Here is a 19,392-nt window from a genome sequence, read left to right as displayed (position 1 = left end):
GCAAAATTATAGTTTTACACCCGAATCTGCATCACGAGAGATATTTTACATTTATGTTCCTTCTGGTTTTGTACAGTCAGAGTTTGTAAGCACGTCACACAATACTTGCCAGGTTTCCAACTGAGAGAACGTTATCGAATTCTTTAGTCATGGGGTAATGCTCCATGGCCATGAAAAGGGTGTTGAGGACGATGCAAATTGTGATGGCCAGATCCACAAACGGGTCCATGACCACCATGCTGACAACATCCTTGATTTTCAGCCACGTGGGGCAACAATCCCAGATCAGACAGGTGTTGGCGAATCTATACCAGCAGGGGGGGCATTTTTGTCTCGACTCTTCAAGCTCTGGAAAAGCAGATAAATTCATGTCGATAAGATTATTCCTTTATACTCAATATTCTGTCTTCCTAGTTTTCTCCAGAAGGCGTGAAGTTGAAGACATAAGAAAATAATACACGAAGGCCAACAATATGGCCTGACCTTTACCTTCCATGGTGTTGGTGAGGATACTGGCCACGCTCATAGCTCTCTGCCTGCCCCCTGGTTCATCTAAATAATCCATGGATGGCTGGTGAAAACCTGATCGCCGTTTCTTAAGCTCAGTATCTGTAGTTGTTCCCTGGAAGAAATACATTTAAAAAACAGCTTCATGCCAAGATATCTGAACAATATTAAGCACAAAGGGAGCTATGTATAGAGCATGTAAGTGAAAACATCTGTGAGTGTGCAGGGCCTCACACAGGATGAGTCTGGTTATATTCTAGATTTTACTTATTGTCAATAAATCCCATGAAAAGGACAATGAATGTATCATACTGTGTGTGTGTGTGTGTGTGTGTGTGTGAGACATTTCAGTATAAAACAAAAATGTCTGACTTATATATAATTCATTATCAACAACACAAGAACAAAAGGAACTATGGGATATAAATGTGAAGCCTTTAAGTCACCTCAGGCAGCAGGAGACCTACAGGGGAGGTTGTTACAGAAGTTCCACCAACCAGCGACACCACGCCATTACAGTCTACGGCGCAGTGCATCTTGCCGTTGGCGGGCAGTATGATCCGCGGCGCCCCGAGGCTGGTCTGGCTGACTGCGCTGCAGCGGCGCTCAAGGCGGCGCGGCAAGAACAGGGAGCCCCGACGGCTGTCGCTCTCCTCAAAGGTGCTGTGCTCGTCGTCGGCGAAGTCGTTCTCGGAGCCCATGTCGCGCGCCCGGCCGCGGAAGCTGAACAGGCTGGCACGGCTGTTCCTCCGAGGTGAGAAGAGGGATCCGCGGATACTGAGGAGAGACTGATAGAGAGAGAGAGAGAGAGAGAGAGAGAAAAAGAGGCGGAGAGAAAGAGAGAATATGGGGTCAGAGGGTGACTCCAAGAGAAGACACTTCAAAATGCCACATTTGGTGCTGTGTGGTCCTGTGAAATGAGGGAAAGGGGCAGGTATGTAGTTAGATGGGGCAGGAAGAAATGAGACAGAAACAGAGGAAAGAGTAACAAATATGCCACAAAAAAGGGAAGAATTTATCACCAAGAAATATTCACTGATTGGTGAATGTGGCTTGATTGTTTTGAGCGCTTTTTTTTTTTTTTATGAAATTGTTTTGGGAATTAAGCTTATATGCTTTCTTGCCGAGAGTTAGATGGGAAGATTGATACCGCTTTCATGTGTGTATGCTAAATATGAAGCTAAATTTGGCAGTGGGTTAGTTTATCTTAGCATAAAGACTGGAAGTAAGGGGAAACAGCTCCATCTGACCGTAACAAAATCAGCCTGCCAACACCTCTAAAGCGAATTAATTAACACATTATACCAGGTTTGTTTAATCTGTAAATAAAAAATTAAAACGGTTAAACATAAAATTAACTAACTCGCATGTATTTCCTAAAATGTTGAACTATTTCTTTACAAAACTTTGAATGAATACACACCGAAATAGGTGAGAATATAGTTCAATCCCTGGTTTTATTTTTAGTAGCTTTAATTATATCTCTGGCATGATGTGACAAGACCAATTTCAGTCTAATTTGAGCTCCCAAAATGCTCCACTTATCAGGTAATCACTGACAAATCTAATTTGTCACCTGGTTGGGCGAGGAGCATCTCTTCTCATAAGACAGTCTGTTGGCATCAATGGAGAAGCGGAAGCTGGATCTCTTGATGCTGTCCTCGGACTCAGACTTGTGGAACTTGTCTCTGGCCCCCCTCTCTTCCTCCTCCTCCCTCTGCTTCCTCTTCTTCCGCCTGTTGCGTCGCTCCTTGGCACTTTTCGAGCTGAGCTTAGACGTCCCTGAGGAGGACTCGGAGGTGGGGCCCCCTCTTCCGCTGTACTCTCCGCTCTCCGTGGCTGCTGCCGCGGCAACCTGCCAGCCAATCAGAGCACAAACACAGTTGTCATGGCGACCCCGTGCCTGTCTCAAAGGCTCTCGCGGACTGGAGTGGAGGAGAAAGCCTGGCAGCTCAGAGCAGCAGCAGCAGCAGCATGAAGAGCCAAATAAGCCTCAGACACCTTCTAAAAATGGACGCCTGAATGTTTTCATGCAACATTTCCCAAGCAAAGCAATGTACATCCATACATATATTATTTCTTTACACAGAAATGTATGATGCTCATGAAATGCTTTTGAGCAGCTAGGTTGGGGTATAAAATCTTTGTAAGAAAAAACATTGCCAAACATTTAAATATAAGATTTTACATTATTATTATTATTATTATTATTATTATATATGACTGTATATGTAATATTTAAGCAATCAAATAATACAGCATGCCACTTAATTTAGATTTCTCTGATGGAGAGAAATGCCTCTGTGTCCTACAAAACATACAACACCATAGTAGGAGGATTTAAGACTCAGTCATGGCAACTACAGCACAACCAACAACAATGTGAGTGTGCACAAGCCTGATAAGACAGTGTCAGGCCTGGCTCAGTCGCATGGAAACATAAAGCAAGGCAGCAACAAGCTATCTAACCTTCCAGTAATGAGGATGAGATAACATCATGTAAAATTCAGAAAGTAAAGGGGAAATGTAGCTTTCAAATTGCCTTACTCTATTATACACATACTGCATATCTTATCAGTGGTTCCTTTTTTTGGGTCACGTTCCTCACATCATCATCATCATCATCATCATGAGCTCAAGTTCCCATTTATCAATCAAAACCATTTAATAAACATTTATCCATTAGTTTAAGCTAACTTTTTTCACATATCTGCTTGCTTATCAATTAGTTTTCACTTTCAATGTGGCTTTCAGATGCTACAACTTACTCAGGTTGGTGGTCTATTGATCCCAGTTTTTGTAAAAATACATTTACTAAAGATCAGCATCACAAACATTTGTAAACCTTTTTGGATGTTTGTTTTCCTCCTTAACATACATGTATGGATACTCCCCCTCCCCCTAGCAACTGCACAAGAAGTTCTCCTGGTTGGAAATCAATGCTGTATCATCACCAGCATATGACAGTCAATGCAGTCTAGGACTAACTTTACATCTCCCCTCCTTTGCTACTACATTGGTATCTGTATTATTTCCTACTTGAAATGTACCAATGCAGTGCTGATGTGAGCATGAATATGAACTTCAGCTGTGTGTCAGATTTGTAACACAGGACAGAAATAGACTGTCTGGCTTTGTCGTCACAAGCTTCAAAATAACTGGTTTGCTGCCCAGGAACACAAGGTGTGTTTCTCCCTTGATAAGGAGCCTCTAATACAGACGACACACAGATTATTGAGCAGAGCTACAATCGGTATATTTCCATTAACGTTGTATTTGCACTCCTTGTCAATCTGCTAATTTTTTCTTTCTCTAGGTCGTCCAAGGACTCCTGTTCCCCGAGGGAGTGGCAGAGGGGTGTCAGTCATCCAGCAGAGTGAATCCCTCGGTTGCCCGTGGCAACGCTGCTTTTGGCAGCTGGCTCAAGACTTTAAGCTCAAGAATCAACAAAGTCTCCCCAGTTACATACAAAGAGATTCTCCCAGCCACTTGTTTATATGATAAATTACTCAGACTATTCCATGTGCTCAATAAAAAACTTCCCTGTTGCTTTAACAGTTTAAAATATCACTTTCTCAATGGACACATTTCATCAGATACAAAATGGTAGCCTGTATCTCAATTCTAACTTGAATTTGAACAGATAAAGATGAATGTCCTGCCTGTGCCTCCTCCTGCTGTCTCTTCAGCTGCTCCAACATGGCCTGGAACTCCTCCTCCTTCTGCTGAGCCTCCTCAATGGTCGCCTGGTTCTGCTCGTCATAAGCCATGGCCACCACGGCCAAGATCAGGTTGACCAAGTAGAAGGAACCCAGGAAGATGACCAGCACGAAGAAGATCATGTAGGGTTTTCCTGCGGCACGCAAAGTCTGATGGATTCAAGACAGACCCGAGGAGGAGGAGAAGTTGTTGTTAGGAGTTGATTAATACAATAAAAGAAGTAGAATTTTGTCCTTTTATTTTGTTCTAGTTGACGTAACACAGTATCAGTTGTGGTCATCCCATTGTTTGGTGACTTTGCAAATGTCAAGCTGCTGCATTGTACTGCTGCAGCACAAAAACAAAAGACAAAAGAGAAAAACCCCTTACATAACAGGCCTAGTCTATAATTACCGAATGACACACCCTTTTCAACACACACTTACTGAACTAACTGGATATGTTTCTCAGTTATTTACTGATTGAAGGTCAGGCTTTTATTATGAAATCAACTGCTTTCAATTGATGTTTTTCTTGTTTTGAATTTTCACACTGCAATACAACAGTCATATTTCAAGATACGACAACATTAATAACGATCTACAAAGTTCACTGTCAGCGACCTTTACAGATGAATAGTGAATACACCCAAATGACGACGAATTACGAATTACGAATTCTGTAACTATATAATGATCAGAAATGAATCACAGTTATTCTGCAGAGTTCTACCAACCTGCTGGTAGAGGTTTTCCCAGAAGTCCTGCGTCATGAGTCTGAACAGGGAGAGGAACGCCCAGCTGAAGGTGTCGAAGCTGGTGTAGCCATAGTCTGGATTACGACCAGCTTTGATACATGAAAAGCCCTCTGGACAGCTCCTGATGATGGTTTTAAAGTAAAACCAAAAGCTTGAAACTTTAATAAAAGTCTTAAATATCAACTTAAATCAAAAAGCTACAACATGCACATAAAGGAACAAGTTGCAACATTTGCCAAAAAGACATTAAATGAAATGCACCCATAGTTAACCAGCAGTTTAGATTCCTGCGATGTGGTGTGGTGCGGTGGCGAGTGTCGACACTAATTGTGTATGCTCAGCTTTGTGGTGCATCTAATTGGCCATATAAATAAAACATGTCAAGCCTTACCCAGCGCCACTGCCATTCCCACAGAGCAGAGCATCCCTACGGCCAGGGAGGTAATAGTAATTACCTAGAGGAGAGGGGAGACAGAGGGACGGTCAGTCGGAGCCACATCACAGGGGTGAAGCCGCGGATATGAAGAAACAGATAAGACCATATGCAGGCTGTGGGGTTCTCTTCAGTTTTTGTGTGTGGTGTAATATAGCACAGTGGCTGGGAGACAAAGAGAAAGGTGGTGATTTGTTGTTTTGTTTTAACACCCAACCACATTAGTCATCTGTTTGGCGAAGCAGTCACAGCCACTCTGTCCTCAGGAACCACTTAACTGTCGTGAAATCACAATTTGTTTTTAGGGGGAAACATAGTCACGGACGCAATTGAGATGCCAGACATTATAACATCTATGCAATTTTAATAATATCTGTCTTCCTCTCCTTCTCCTCCTCTTGCTCCGGCATCAGCTTGTCATGTAGCTGGTGCACATCTCCTCGATATCCTGCTGGCGATCAGTGACTCACCCTCCTCTAGCACTTTAGGCTGCTCATGCCACACAGATGGGCTATGGGAGAATGATGAAGGGTAGTGAGGGGGTGAAAGTAGAGGGTTTTATTGTTGTGGCGATTATCTGCCACATTTGCCGCATTCTCCCACCAGCCCTTGTTAGAGAGTGCAGCCGCCGCTCCCAGCCATTGCTGTCACTCCTTATCATGGCAGCAGGCCAACGTGCCTGACCTCCCCCACACCACCACCACCACCACTACCACCACCCTGACCCATCTCTCCATATGAAGTAGCCGTCATCTGACTCAGGCCGTCTGGGTCGGATGCTAACTTGACCCTGGTTAACCTCTATGTGCGCCTGGCAGACATGTAACAGCACTTTCACACGCCTCACTCGGCTTACTCTCATCGCTGATGTACTCCGTCCAGTTGAACGAGTTCTCCGTGGTGTTGATGTACAACGTGTCGGGGTCGGTGATGTTGGTGCTGTTGGTGCTGTTGATGTGGATTGGCATGCGCACGCACTTTAGCCTCAGGTTGCCCATAAAGAGCTGCAAGCCGATGAGGGCGAAGACGCTGAGGCAGAACACGGTGAGGATCATGACGTCCGACAGCTTTTTTACCGACTGGATCAGTGCACCAACGATGGTCTTCAAGCCTAAACAAGAGAGAGGGCAAGTGGGGGGCGGGAGGGGGACATCGCAGAATGATTACTGACTGCTAATTACAGCCACAAGCTTGTATAAAGAAGAAGCTGCTCATTAGAGCTTACAGTAGCAAGCAGCCAGGGGGATCTGCAGTGGAGGTTCCTGTATGAACTGTGAGCTGTCATACAGGAACCAGGCTGACACAGATCACTGCTAATCATAGATAAACCACTAGAGAAAGTATTGTTTCTCATGTGCAATTGTAATGGTCTCTGGGAAAATGATCAGCAATGAATGATGTCTTTGTATGTGTTGTTGTTGTTTCGATATTTTTACAGGACCTGTGATGTTGTCTTCTGTTTGAATGCCACTGAAACAGTTAAACTGAGCTCTTTTTTTAGTGCAGTCGCAAAGACCTGCGCACACTACTGGGTAATGAGCACAAGGTCAATGAGGATGTATAAAAGCGCCATGCTGTTTTTATCCATATAGGCACAGTAGTATGCGCAAGAGGGTCGAGTGAAGTGGTATATAAATTGGAAGGTGATTGTGGGGATTAATTGTTATCCTCTCAGCCAGTCACATTACTGGTCTCATACCTTTCTCATGCAGCTGGTTGTGGAGCATGAGGAAAATGTTAAAGCCAGCTTCTTCAAGCCAGAAAATAACAATTTGTATTTCTATTTTCTGTGCGTAATGTTGTATATTACTCTTGTAACTGTTTTGAAACTGTTGCACATTTGAATGCACAACCTAATAAATTAAATTAATAAAGTAGAGTGAGATTTTGGGAAATACACTCATTTTCTTTCTTGCTGAGAATGAGATGAGAAGATTGAGACCACCCTATATGTCTGCACAGGCCAGTAAGTCTTTAGTTTAGCTTAGTATTAAGGTTGGCAGCAGGGTAAAATGTACAAAAACAAAATGTAAAAATGGCAAATTGTGGTTTTTTGGACCGAAATTCACTGTTCCTGGCCAAAGATAATACAGTTAAACTACCACTTGTCATCTTTATGTTGTAGATTTTGATCTGATTAAACAAATGAGATACAGTGTGTCAATTAGTGACCTTTAGAGGTGCTGAAAGGTGTATTTTTAACTTCGGACAGAGCCAGGCTAGCTGTTTCCATCTGCTACCACTCTCTATGCTTAGCTAAGCTAATTGCCTGCTGGCTCTAGCTTCATATTTAGCATGCAGACATGAGAGCAGTATCAATATTCTCATCTAAGTCTCAACAATAAAGCCAGTAGAGCTATTTCCCCAAATGTCAAACCATTCTTTTACCAGTGAGGCTGTGTTTGAATGTGTATTCTCAACATTAAAGATCCAATTTTCACTGAAATACAGCTCCCAGACGTGCTGCACCTCTTCTTCCACCTTTGCGCCACATGCACTATGCTCTGCATATAAATATCAAAGTGACGGCGTTGCTTATATTAGGTTTTGCAATGCCAAAAAAATAGAGCCCGAAATGTTTAAACTGGGTCCACATGTAGTTGTGACAGCTCGAATAAAAAATGTATGTTGTGGAATAAGATTATCCTTTTTATACAAAGAGCCAATGAAAAGTTTTCCTGGATGGTTTACATATGACCTTTTTGTTAGTTTGTGATGTGAATAGTATTAGTGTTTGCGATGCCATTACCCAACCACCACTCACCATATCACAATATTCTCCAAAAACACAAAAACATTGAACAAGACATGCACAGGAAAACAAGGTAAGGAGGAACCCTACACAAACAAGTGCTTGCCACCAGAAAATCGGCTTTTGCAATGTCTCATGCAAAAAGGAAAAAACAGTAACAATAGTGCACAAAATCTACTTGTAAGTCTCCCAAGGCAAGAATAGATTTCAACCAAAAAGAATTCTGCCTTAAAGGATGTATCTAAAAGCTAAGAATCCTGTCAATCTGTGCAGATTGGAGCCAGATTCCAGCTTTTACTGGCCTTGGGACGAAGGCAGCATGAGAGATGGCGACGGGCGTCATCAGGCTTAGCTACAGTGAGATGAGCTGAGAGGAGGGGCGCAGGGGGGGCGGGGTTGCTTGGATGTTAGCGAAACGCCATTTAGCCATTAGCATTTCATTAACCCTATGGGCCTTGATGGCTCTCTCACCTGGGATGACTGATATAGTTTTCAGGGCTCGCAGAACCCTGAAGGTTCTCAGTGCTGAGACATTGCCCAGGTCCACAAACTCTGTGACATATCTGTAAGGGAGGGGGAGGAGGAAGTAGGGAGGGAGGGGAGGGGAGGGAGTTGGGTAGAGGGGCATTTCCGGAAAAAGGTGTGGGACACACACGCACATACGCGCGCACACACACAAATCAGGCACACACACACACACACACATGGCGTGACAAGACAAAGGGAGGGTCAAGGGACGGGGAGGGGAAAGGAGGGAACGGCAAACGGTCACACACAGAGGACAAATGACAGGAGTGCTGGCAGCAGGCACGGGCAGCCTTACCTGGTATTACTGAGATAGTTTTCAAAGCTCGCAATACTCTGAACGTGCGCAGAGCTGAAACATTGCCTAGGTTTACAAACTCTGTTATATACCTGCAGGATCAAATGCACAGTTACTACACAGCATTACACAGGCGGAAACCCATTACACGTGCACAGACATCCAAGAAACAACAGCAGCTCTCGCAACAGCATTACAGGAATCTCTCAGACAAAACAAGATTATACTTATTATATTATCAGTGAGTAATTCTTCACATCAACAAACAGTATGATCACATAAAATCATTCACTGTGTAACCTAATGCTGAAGGCTTCTTTTTGTAGGTGAAGTTATTGAAGGGTGGGACAAATATGGGCCAGGATACTCCGCGCTTAAGGGGCTCACATCCGTTATAACGGAGTACAGTGGAGATTTATGGCCCTGCTTTTAAAACGCACACTACTAAGCTGCAGATTATCTTCCCCTCTTCATTCTCCCTGTTCTCCTCACATTCAGTGGGACTTAATATGCTGCTGAGATGATGAGCATTAAAAGCATTTGGCCTCTTAATCTACGCCACATCGTGTTAAGCTCATCCTAACTAGGCTTGTCAGAATACTTACGCCATGAGGATAACACTGAAATCCAGCCAGTTCCACGGGTCCCGGAGGAAAGTGAACTTCCCCACACAGAAGCCCCTGGCCAGGATCTTTATAAGGGACTCGAAGGTGTAAATCCCTGTGAATGTGTACCTGGTGAAACAAGAGAGGAAGTGTGGGGAGAGAGGCGGAAAACAAGCAGAGAGAAGTAATGTTGTTAGCAGCTCCATTGTTCAGAGGCAAGGTGACAGGAGCCACTGTACGAGGGGCAGTAGTGGATTTTTAAGTTAGTCACCATTTACTTGATGGGATTCTTGAATATTACATTATTTCCAAAGTTTGCCTGATGTATCTGCTGTGACACAATTAATAGTTGTCCATTGAAGTATTTTGAGTCACTGGCTGTTCCTGCATTCACTGAGTTATTGTATTTACAGATTTCCGACTTGTAAATAGCGTTCACATTAACATTCAAACTGTAAATACATTAGGGACAGTAAGAAAGCTTTGATATATTCGATTTGGCCTGAAAACCAAACAAACGCCTCACATGAGCCAAAGTCCACCTGTGAATGATGCCACTAAAAGGTGATGATTCATAAGTTGTCTGAAATCTCATTTTACTGCTCCCTAAAGAGCAAACTAGGAGTTAAGTGTCTATCATACAGGGAGTAGTGGATGAGTAAATGCTGGAGTGATTTCAGTGAGTTAGCTGTGGGCTAACACACAGACTCATCGCTACCTCACTGCTTTTTAAAGCCTGTATTTCTTTATTTTGATCAAATTTACATCATTAAAAATTTCACATTGCATTATCTGTTAGCAGTTATTTTTTTCACCATGGATGTACAACCACTTGATTACTTCTGACACTTAATGTCTAAACATGAGGATTATTAGGCAGGATCTGAAGTTAAATTGTAGGTGTAAAGCAAATTGTAGAAAATGGGGACTTACTCTACATTCTTGGCCCATTCTGGGGGATTACTGAGGGTCATGAAAGCACAGTTGGTCAGGATGGTGAACATGATCAACATGCTGAACATCGTAGAGGCAAAGTCAAGGAACACATGAATGCATGAAATGTATGATACGCTACAACCAAACCTGACAGAAAACACATCCCCATCTATAATTACTACAGTAAATATAAAATAACAGGCTGTAATCTAAAATGTCTTCAACTACTCAGCAGCAGTAAATCCTGATGTACGTCTACATAGAAAGTCTAACCCAATGAAGTCATTCAGTCTTTTTTATTAGCATAAAATTAAATCCCTCTTTTTGTCTGACAAACCGTTTAATCCAAATCAAACTGTGTCTGTGGCAAACTCTGAAAGGATATGAGTGTACTAAAACTCTAATAGCTACCCTCCTTAGAGGGTTGAAGGGGTTTAAGATGTACAAGGCAGGAGTGGCGTTGAAACGGAAGATTGCCTTCCCGCGATTCAATACTATGAAGGTCTGAAAGAGAGACAGAAGAACATTTGTTAAAATCTGTATCATACGAAGCCTCGTCATACCTTATTTGTTATATGTGAGAGATGCAGCACCCAGGGGAGACCTGCGTGTGTCCTATAGTATCTGCTCATCGTGCCTGCCTTTGTGCATGTGTAATTATTAGTCACAACAGCAGAGAGGACGAAGCTGTCCAGCCTCTGCTCAGGGTCTGTGGGTTTTGTATTATAATGAAGCTGGATGAGTCCACTTCAGGACATGCTGGCACTGCTGTTGCAACTGGAACAACAGCTCAGATTAGCATTTAGCACCTCAGTTGACCCATGCTTTAAAGCCCCTGACTTGGCTGAGCACATTAATGTTGAAATGGCTTTTAGGCTGAAACTGCTAATTGTTTGAATTTAATGCAGTAAAAAGGGTCAACATTAAATATGAAGCTACTTCCAGCTGCCAGTTAGCCTAGTTTAGCAACAAAGACTGGAGATGGGGGAAACAGCTATCATTTATAATAGTCCATCTCACCAACACAGTCCCACAAAACCACCGTAAAACCACAACTTGTTGATTTAACATTGGTTTTAGAACAGATAAAACAAAAAAGATCTAGCATGTTGAATAATGAGCTTTAGATGTTTTGGTGGGTGTGTTTTTGTTAGTTTTTTACCTTTGGACAGCTGTTTACCCTTGCTTCCAGTCTTTATGCTAAGCTAAGTTTACTGGCTGCTGAATCTAGCTCCATATTTAGCGTACAAACGCTACAAACTCATCTAACTCCCAGCAAGACAATGAATGAGTGTATTTCCATAAATGCTTCTGTTTGTTTTCAGTAAAATGATCTCAAAATATTAAAAGCAAAAGTACTTGTTATACAAAATGTCTCCTTTGATTGCATTATATATTTTAGAGGATTATAATTAATTGATGCATTAATGTGTGTGTAGTGTTTTACTGTTGTTGAACCCTTAATCTTATAAAGGAATTTCTGTCTATATTTGACTTCTACAAACTTTATTTTGTGCAGTAAGATTATTTAATATCTCATTTAATTTATTCTTACTGCACTTAGACCTTAATAAAACCTCAATTTCACTAAAATACAAGTACTATACTAAAATTTTTTTCATCATATTTTTAGAAGCTGATCATATTATTTGTATGAAAAATCTTAGTCTGCAAAGTAATTATATCTGTGAGATAAATGTGGATGAAAAACTATATGGAGTGAAAGTATGAAGAAGCATAAAATAAAATACTCAAGTAAACTATCTCAGAATTGTTCAAGAGTACAATATTTGAGTAATTACATCTATGAAACATGTGAATGGCAGTGACCAGGATTCCAATTATTGTTTTAAGATTAGCTGCACTATATCCTTTAATACAAAGCGAGCTGGGCAAACAGAAAGATTGAAAGTGGATGTATTCAGGTGTTATCTTTCTGCAGCAGAAGTTTATCTTACGTGGGAGGAAATTGCTACATTTGCACACGTGCATCCTTAAAATAGTTTGTGGAGAGCATTGAGCAATTAACTTGAGGCTTTTAGGGGCTGAAAAGCATGGACTGAAAGTACAGACCTGCTATGTATAAAAATTCAGTGCTTGAGTCATACCATAATTGAAGGCTAAATCAGTATACATAATTATGCTTTAGGGCCAGCACAGTCACAAACACGTCTTAAAGGTATCAGTTCACTTTAGTTTGCTTCATATGTTCCTTTCATAAGATGGACTTGTAATGACAGACCTTCTGATTGCTGTAGAAGGGGTCAAGGTCCTCCAGAGGGGTGGACACCATGTGGGAAGGGGTGTCCCCATAGATGAAGGGGAGAGACTTCCCCGCCTCCAGGTCACTGTTGGGCTTGGGCCCATTTTCATCGTCGCTGTCGCTGCGGCGCTCCGCCCGTGGTCTCCGGGCCTCCTCCTCGGCGATGCGCCTCTCGATGGCGGCCAGCGACTCGGGGACGAAGGGGCGGAAGCTGTCAGGTCCGGGCGGTACAAGCAGCTGTGCCATCTTGTCATCCTGCTCCTTCAGAGGGCACCGAGGGGCTCAGCTGGAGCAGGGAGCTGCAAGGAGAAGGAAGTGAGGAGGAAACGCTTCTGAAAATAGTTGGTACATTCACCTGTGGAGGTTATCGTCCTGCATCATGCTGTAAGTAAACTGGAAACCTCGCCTGGATAAATGAGATGTGATAAGATTAAGGAAAGTTAATGTCTCCTCCCTTTCCAGGACTAACATTACAGTTACAGCCTCTCATCCATTGTCAATACATTTCTGTAAAGTAAATGTGGAACATTTAAAGTCACCCATGTCTGAATGTCTTGATGAAGTTAGCCCTTGTTTGTGCCTCTCATGTAATGTCATTAGAATATAATCACTGCACAAAGTACCCTATTTACCAAAAAATCATTATATTTAATATAAAAAAATAAATATATAAAAAATTATATATATCATATATATTATAAGCTATTCAGAGAATTTTCAAACCTTTCTGGATGAAAAAAATATTCTATCTGCTGCACAATAACCTGAGTTGTGCCTCTTGTTCCAAATCCAAACAAAGACAGTAGCTGAAAATGACTAAAGTACTAAAATCAAAAATGGATGTTACTTTCCATGATATTTGGCACCTGATGCTGAGAGGAAGAGAAAAGTAAAGGCAGAAATGTTTCCTGCAGTGTCACAGTCTGCATAAGTGATGGATTATAATAATATATAATATTATGACTATATTTTGTTTTCTGTTAGTGCAGGAGATGATACTACTTACTTTAACCTTCTGCCTGTGCAGACTCGTAACATGTTGGAAGTATCACAGAGGTATTACGAAGTCCTGTCTAATAAGATTGCTGTTGTGACTTTTACATAAAAGTGCACTTATGTTGAATTGCCATCACATTTACATAAAGAGGTGGATGTCTGAACTTGGCTAAAAAGAAATATGAGACCGGAGACTTTTAAATGGCCGTCATAGTATTTATAATCTCAAAAGAGGAAGGTAAATATGAACCCTAACCCTAAATAGACATAAAGATGCATATGAAAGGCTGCAGGAGGATAAAAAACACATGAGAGAGGACATTTCAGTAGCAAATAGTCCTGACTGACTACTACCAATCTGAGTGTGTCTGACACCTGTTTTATAACTGATGACTGGTGACAAGAATCTTTCAGAATCATCATGGTGACAAATCACAGATATATTAATAAGCCTTTGCTTTGAGCTAATGTGGAAACAAACCAACTGCCTGCTAAAACGCACATTAATGTATGAATAAAGAGGGTGGGTGTGTCACGCCGACCTCTGAGTGGAATCAAAGCAGCGAGAGATCGCAGGTAGTGCGGAGGCTTTAGAGAGGCAGTAAATGGGGGTCTGACGTTGGCCTTCAGCTGATTCACGGGGGGAACAGAAATAGCCAGCACCAACTGAGATTGACAGCATGAGAAGCAGACACGCAAAAGACTCTCAAGAGAATATAATCTTGCCAGCTTCCCCCCATTTATTGCTCTGTTTGAGTCTCTATTGATTGCTGCATTTGTAGAAAGTGGTTTCTGGACAGGAAATGTCCTTCTGGGGCGGCTGTGGCTCTGGAGGGACAGCGAGTCCTCTACTGATAACAGGGTTGATCATTTGGTCCCCACCTCCTCCTGTCCACATGCCGAAGTGTCCTTGGGCGAGACACTGAACCCTGGGTTGTCCTCGGGCCACTGGGGATGCATAAGCCTGTGCATTCCTACGGGGCTCATCAGATCTCAGCAGATCATCAGCATGGCCTGGTTTCCCACGGGGATGGAAACAGGGCGCAGCCGAAGGAGAAAATAAAGAGGAAGTACTGTCCTTTTATTGCATTATTAATTGGTGAATAGGCTCAAATTAGTACAAAATTAACTGTTTTCACAAAAGCTTTCAGCAGCAACAAATGTAATTGATAGTATTGATTTTTCTTCTTCTGCACCAATCAGCACCAACACCGGATCTCCCTTGTTAACAATCTGTCACCCTTCACACCCAGAAACCCATCATGTTCCCACAGGAAATAGAGGGAAGGCACACAAACAAGACCTTCCCAAAAAACCCTGGTGAGCCATTATCAGCGCATCCTTGGTGCCTCCCAGTCTCTGCAGTCTCACAGGTGGGCCTTGTTCCTCGTGGGACACTGTACTGGCCCAGAAAACAGGAACGTCCCCTCTGGCAGAATCTGAAAAGTGATGTCCTCTTGAGTCATCGGCTTTTCCAAAGGGAAATGGAGGAACAGAGACCGCCTCAGCCCGCTACGACCAAATCATTCTTTCCATTGTAAAAAAACAGTGGTAGAGTTTTAAGTCATTTTGACATTCAACACCGCACCAGAGTAGAAAGTCCGGAACACAGTGTCCCCCCCAAACATAGTAATCCTTAGCCTTGATGTAAATATGAGTTTTACCAGTTTTAGACTTTGTGTGTCATGTCTATCAATATCACGCCACACCCAAACTAATCCACAAACCAAACCAAGCTTTCTTTCATGATCATATGCAACTGGGAAGCCAAAAAGGGTCCCTAACTTTCATGAAGCCAATGTGACCTCACTATTGAGAAAAGTGGAGGAAATTCATTCTTAATTTAATCTAAAAATCAACAATCAGGAACAACATGCCTTTTTTCTTTATACCACTAACTCAATATGAAGTTGAAGTCAGCAGCCTGTTGCATAAAGACTAGAAAAAGGGGTAAAACGGCTAACAACCATGACCTATAAAGCTCACTTATGAACACATTACATCTTGTTTGTTGCACTCGTAGAGCGAGGCTAGCCATTTGCCTCTGTTTGCAGTCTTTATGCTAAGCTAAGCTAACAATCTCCAGGCTCAAGCTTGATCTACGGTTCAATGACAGCAGAGCTAACCCCATCTGCTGATGAAGACTGTGTCATATGGTCCAAGGAAAGTTAAGGAAGCTACAGAAAAAGAACGTACGGGGGACAAACAACTCTACTCCAAACATTGAAAACCATCCTACCAACCAATTTATGACATAACACACAAGACAGAACATTTAATTTAACCATTTCTTGCACTAAACACAAGTGCTATGGTTAATAAACTCCCATTATCCAAGCATTAAATCAATTTTTACCAGAGATGAGGCTTATTAGAAAGCCATAGTAGCTGGAAAATTCATCAGGCATAAACAGTGAATTAATTGTAGCTTCTCCCATAGGGGCTCTCATAAAACACATCTGCTTGTGTCCTACAGATTGCCCCGGGATCCAGTGTTGTGATGTGTGGCCTGACAGCTTGTCTAGAAGGAGCTGCCGGGCGGTGGTGGTGGTGGTGGTTGTGGTGGTGGTATGTTGTGAGGCCTGATCGACCCCCGTAGGCCCAACATCCACACCCACCTCTGAGCTCAGCTATCAGCGGGGTCATCCCTGGAGTCGGATATAACATGACAGACTGAAAACATGTAGGGACAGCCGACATTTCTGCACTTATGTATCCTGGCACTGAGAGGCATTACAGTGTTCACACACAGACGGCCTTTCGGTGCAGCACATGGACACTTTAAAAACTGACATTGTTGCTAAGAGATCACAAAGTCTTGGGAAAATGCTTTCTAATGGCCACAAGATCAAATAAAATACATAAACCTCTAAATGATGACGTGAAACTTTGATTCGAGGCTGCCTTCGTGCTCTAAATCTTGTTGGTTTCAGTCGGGTGGCCTAGCGGTTAAAGGACACAGTGACAATACAACACTCACATGTCCGTATGTGCAAGTAAACAGCTTCTGGTGGCTGTCACAATAAAAGCCGTGAAGAGGTCACTTCCACAGTTCAGGTTGTGTGCGAAAAATACGCTACCAGGAGCCTTCAGCAGCCTGATTTAGACAAATAAAGCGTGCATCTTCAAAAGTTACTGTCTAATTTGTACAAAATCCCCTCATTGTGTTGCTGTCCCTCCACCAAAGCTAAGCAAGGAAACTTTTTTTTGCACATAAAAGGCCCAGAAACTGTTTTAATGTACATACATGCATGTGAGTATTGTTTGTAAAATAGAAAAACCTGTTCTTTATAAAGGTACCTATCATATTTCCACTGCAATAACGCCTCATTTAAGTGCCTTTGAGCCATGGACAGATGTTTCACCTCAGAGAACACAACAATAAGTCTACATGTAGGAAACATTTTGGGCTTTTTTTAAACAACAAAAAGTAGCATTTTGTAGACATTTGCTTTTTCAGTTACACACATTTTATCTGAATGAATACAATTTCAGCTGACATGGTGTCAAAGGGGCGCTGCTGTCCATGGTGCTTAAAGCAGAAGAGCACTAAAAATAACATAAAAAGTACAACCCTAACCTGATACCTGAGACATTTTGAATGTGTTTAACTACACAATGGCGTCTCTATCGTCACCTTAAAGCACTTTGAGGACGTTTTTCATCTCCTGTTGGACTCTGTTTTAATTTAGGACTGCTGTATTGATTTTCTAAACAACTCCAACAGCAACAGATAGAGACCGACATGACAGTATGTGGATGGAAGTAGCTTGTTGAGGCTTAATTAGACATCAGAAATGAGGACGAGTGCGGGTGTCGGGACGGTACCTTGATTGTTCGCGGTTTCAAAACGAGCCGAGGCGGGCCTCAGAAGCTGTCGCCATGTTGATAATGTCTCCGTCTTATCTCCAGGACTCCGAAAATCGACACTTTTTGCCACAAACGAGAGCTTGTTGCGTTCGCCTCGGCCATTATGTCTCTCCCTCACCCTCCTCTCTCTCTCCCTCCCCTCCGGAGCAGCCACCGGCGGCACGACGACACCCAGCAGCGGGGTAAAAACAAGAGAGGCACGTACACACCGGTGAGCCGCCGACCTAGGGTGACGCTCTCAGTCGGTGGCAGCATCCACCCATCAGCATCCCCTGGAAACCAGTGGTGTCCAAACTAGGGTCCGGGGAGCCACCTGAGGTCCTTGAACTGTGATTTTAAACGACTCCAGTGGCTTTCAGTCAACTAAGTTAACAATTTTAATACTTAATTCCTCACCACTTTCATATTCCTTCCTTGTTTCTACAAAATTACATACGGAATTAACCCCTTCATGGCTCTGGTGTTGGGCTTAAAGGAGCAAACACTGATGCAAAAGCTTTACAATGAAGCGTGAATGGGTCTGAATGAGTCTGGGCGTGTCCTCGCCAGATGTGTCTATTGCTTGTAATCAGTCCCCTTTACAGAGAGCAACTGGTGTACCAAAAATAGATTTTTGTTTTTCCTTTTCTCCTTACGTACAAAACCTCTTTTGTCTCCCTTTAAATGTAATAAATAGGGGGGGAAAAAACATTTCCACACCAAATAGGCCTGTAGCTGTGAGAGCTATTCCCTCCCCGTTGCTTAATATTTGAAGCCTATTTTGTTTGTCACGACGTGGAGTGCTATTTTCCTTCATTTTCGCCTGAAATTGGAAATAAAAGGGGAAATACGCACCTAAAGCGCAACTATAATGAACCAATTATAAACATATAATAGCCTCTGTGGACCGAATACTTACATTTATTGCAATATATTGAAGAGGAGGGGGGAAAAGGCTTTAAAATGTCTGTCAAAGCCTAATGTGGTTGTGTATGCACATCACGCGCAATTAGCGGAGGGAAATCAAAGGTGAGATATTCAAAAAAGATTTTTAAAAATCTTAATAAGTCGGTTGTATTGCGTTGCGTTGTATTTTCACACACATTATGAGGAAAGGCATAAAAAAAAAAAAAAAAAGTCCGACTATCCTTCAATGAACCTGTCATGCCAATAAAAGGCTGAGAGATCCTTCTCCAAAGATCTGGATACTCACCACCATTACGGTGCCCAGCAGGTGGGGACCCTGAAGGTAGATCCCATATCCGAAAGAATAATCCTTGATGTAAGCGGATAGCCTGTCAATGTGAGATTTAAACGCTTGTCTCCTCTTGTGAAATGCCTTTCAGAGGTTGATGGATTATGATTTAATGAGCGCTCCTTTGATTTCTTTTTTCTTTTTTTCCCTCTCTCTCTCCCTTCTTCTTCTCCTCCTGTTTTTTAGCCGCCCTTGCTCGCCATGGAGAAATCAATCCGCGCTTCCGGTTGGTTAGGCTGGGAATGAATGTCCTTAAAGCTGTGACTGTCACAAGATGGCCTGAGTGTGGGGAACATAGCAAAGTCACAAGTGAGGGAGAGCAACAGCAACCTGTTGTTAGTTATAAGGCCACAGAAAAGGACTTGAAATCATCTTATACATTTTAAATACAATTACATAAAGACTGGATACATTCCTGCTTTATTTAAATATATATTCAAATAATACTTCATATTTGTTTTATTATGGTAGCAGCTTGTCTGAGGGTTATATCACAGCTCTTTAATTTAAAAGTATG

General features: G+C 42.4%; 1 protein-coding gene across 4 annotated transcripts in view; it reads right to left on the bottom strand.

Annotated features, from left to right (window-relative positions):
- The window catches only part of scn1lab (sodium channel, voltage-gated, type I like, alpha b), a 35,424-nt gene extending 16,301 nt beyond the window's left edge, over positions 1-19,123 (bottom strand). Inside the window, exons 1-15 of one of the 4 annotated variants that reach the window (XM_051428123.1) lie at positions 17,600-18,143; positions 14,654-14,785; positions 12,755-13,074; positions 10,899-11,016; positions 10,510-10,600; positions 9,577-9,705; positions 8,620-8,711; positions 6,253-6,507; positions 5,355-5,418; positions 4,943-5,084; positions 4,170-4,376; positions 2,084-2,362; positions 954-1,295; positions 490-622; positions 110-348 (exon numbers count right to left, since the gene is read on the bottom strand). In XM_051428123.1, coding sequence (XP_051284083.1) covers positions 110-348; positions 490-622; positions 954-1,295; positions 2,084-2,362; positions 4,170-4,376; positions 4,943-5,084; positions 5,355-5,418; positions 6,253-6,507; positions 8,620-8,711; positions 9,577-9,705; positions 10,510-10,600; positions 10,899-11,016; positions 12,755-13,021 — 2,358 coding nt within the window. In that variant the 5' untranslated portion in view covers positions 13,022-13,074; positions 14,654-14,785; positions 17,600-18,143. Of the gene's footprint in view, positions 1-109; positions 349-489; positions 623-953; positions 1,296-2,083; positions 2,363-4,169; positions 4,377-4,942; positions 5,085-5,354; positions 5,419-6,252; positions 6,508-8,619; positions 8,712-8,971; positions 9,064-9,576; positions 9,706-10,509; positions 10,601-10,898; positions 11,017-12,754; positions 13,075-14,653; positions 14,786-17,599; positions 18,144-18,833 lie in introns of those variants that run through there. The other 3 variants (XM_051428121.1, XM_051428120.1, XM_051428122.1) reach the window with 3 other exon arrangements.
- Between the last annotated feature and the right edge of the window lie 269 nt (positions 19,124-19,392).

This window comes from Dicentrarchus labrax, unplaced genomic scaffold (genome assembly GCF_905237075.1).
Source record: "Dicentrarchus labrax unplaced genomic scaffold, dlabrax2021, whole genome shotgun sequence".
Classification (NCBI taxonomy): Eukaryota; Metazoa; Chordata; class Actinopteri; family Moronidae; genus Dicentrarchus; species Dicentrarchus labrax.
The sequence above is the reverse complement of the archived record's forward strand: the minus strand, read 5'-3'. Positions and strand labels throughout refer to the sequence as shown.